This window comes from Cyprinodon variegatus, unplaced genomic scaffold (assembly GCF_000732505.1).
Source record: "Cyprinodon variegatus isolate N-32 unplaced genomic scaffold, C_variegatus-1.0 Scaffold851, whole genome shotgun sequence".
Lineage (NCBI taxonomy): Eukaryota > Metazoa > Chordata > Actinopteri > Cyprinodontiformes > Cyprinodontidae > Cyprinodon > Cyprinodon variegatus.
The window spans coordinates 250,043-252,181 of NW_015151304.1; the positions used below are offsets into that span (position 1 = coordinate 250,043).

General features: G+C 47.5%; 1 protein-coding gene across 1 annotated transcript in view; it reads left to right on the forward strand.

Moving 5' to 3' along the window:
* The window catches only part of LOC107099254 (contactin-associated protein-like 2), a 47,578-nt gene that overhangs the window by 28,579 nt on the left and 16,860 nt on the right, over positions 1-2,139 (forward strand). The window contains exon 15 of the mRNA XM_015397309.1: positions 309-532. Coding sequence (XP_015252795.1) covers positions 309-532 — 224 coding nt within the window. The remainder of the gene's footprint in view (positions 1-308; positions 533-2,139) is intronic.

Here is a 2,139-nt window from a genome sequence, read left to right on the forward strand (position 1 = left end):
TAGCCTGAATTAAAGGAAGTGCTTTTGGTCTATTATTGCAGTTTCCCACTCGGGCTGCAGTTGATTAAAACGTCGACTTCCAGATTCAAACAGCATCATTAAAGTTAGTAGAGATGGAAGGCCAGCTGCTCCCATATTATCTGTTATGTCAAATGTCTTTGGCAGTGTTTCATTTTATGTTTGTGAACAAAAATGTTTTAAGGATGAAACATTTGCTATCAGTGCTAAAAGTTCCATATTTTAGACTTATCTTTTAATAAACACTATTAAGACGCCGGCAGATGGAAAAGCTAATGATGCGTTGTAATCACAGGAAGCTCAATGCTGGTATTATCCTTTGAGTTTGGGGGAAAGCAAATGGAGCTGACGGTCCATTCACCAAACCCTCTGAATGATGACCAGTGGCACCGTGTGGAGGCTGAGAAGAACATCAAAGAAGCTGTGCTCCAACTGGACGGTCAGTACAGAGAGGTCAAAGCAACGCCGGCGCTGGGACACACTCAGCTGGAGGTCTACACTGATCTATACGTTGGTAAGAACTTACCGCTTTTGGTCACAAAGGTTTCACATATTGCCAGTGATGGGAGTAACGCCGTTACCTTTTATTAGTAACGGGTAATCTAACTAATTACTTTGACTGTAACTATAACGCAGTTACCATTGCAGACACCCCATTACTGCGCGTTACTCAGGTCGCACAATGAACCTTTTTTCATGATAGGACTACTGTATTTTTAATTTTAAACATTATTTGATGGCCTTTGTGGCAGGGATGGAGATCCATATTTTATGTCACACACAGAGTATAGATCTAGATAGATAGATGGATAGATAGATGTTGCAGTATCTATAACAACCCAAACACACAGGATTTCAGAATTAGACATCCCCAGTTATTAATTTCTTAACGGAGGTAATGCAGCCTGATGATATTTACACCGCATCAGATAGCGTCCCCCCCAGGTTAAGCAGGGGGAACGCTATCTGACGGGGTTTATAGGCCCGTCAGATAGCGTTCCCCCCTGATGTCATTTACGTTGAGTTGCAATAAATGCTAAACTCTCTGCAGGTTCTTGTCTTTGTCGTCCGCTCTATTCAGCTGGCTTTGGAACACACGGCGAGAAGGTGGGGGCTGGGTGGTGAGGGTTACGGGGGCGAGAAACGCAAAAGTAACGCAATAGTTACTTTTATTGTGGAGTAACTCAGTTAGCAACTCAGTTATTTTTTGGGAGAAGTAACTAGTAACTAATTTTTCAAAGTAACTTGCCCAACACTGCTTATTGCTATCTAAACGTGTTAATAGCTTCTTAAACGAACCGTCAGGTTCACCATTTGCACTTATCATTGACAGAAGGTCTTCAAAGGCAGTAGTGATCTTTGCTCACACCAATACTCTCCAGCATTATGCGGGTGGGGGGGGCTCGCCCCGACGGGGTGCCACAAGGAAGAACCCAACCACCAGGCCGGCTGGCCGTAGCTGCGGCTGTAAAGTCTGACGGTGTCAGACGGTGGACACCAGCAGAGACTGATAGATGTCCAGGTGGGAAAAAACTGTCCTATTAAGGGACTCCTGAGATGTCAAGCAGGCATCATGGGGCCCACCATCCCGCTGGCTGGGCAAGCGCAGAGGACAGAGGCAAGAGTTTAGAGAGACCACGGAGAAAGACTGGCCTTCTGTCCGCCGCCTTTGGAGACACACTGGTTTTACTGGGAGGACATTGGAAGGAGAACTTTAAGGGTCTAATCAACCCAGCAGACAAAAAAAGCCAGGGACCTCGGGGCCAGATTCATCCCTCTCCCAGAATGGAGTCACTGAGGTCGTCACAAAAGTCAGCGGGTGGTTTCATGGGTGGACAGATCCACTCTGACTACCATAGAGCTCTGGATGTGTTCAGCCTGTCATGGAGGACACGCCTCCTTAGCATCACGTGGGGGGGGGGGGGCAGTGGCCCAGGTCTGGCAGACTGGGGTGGTGGTCCCTCTCCATAAGAAGGGACCCCAGGGTGTGTTCCAACTATCTTCTCCAGCCATGCCTATGCCAGGGAGTTTCATGGGAGTTAGTCCAACCCGTCCACATGCGATTATGGGACCTGGACAAGGCATTCAACATCGTCCCTGGCGGTGCCCTGTGGAGGTCGC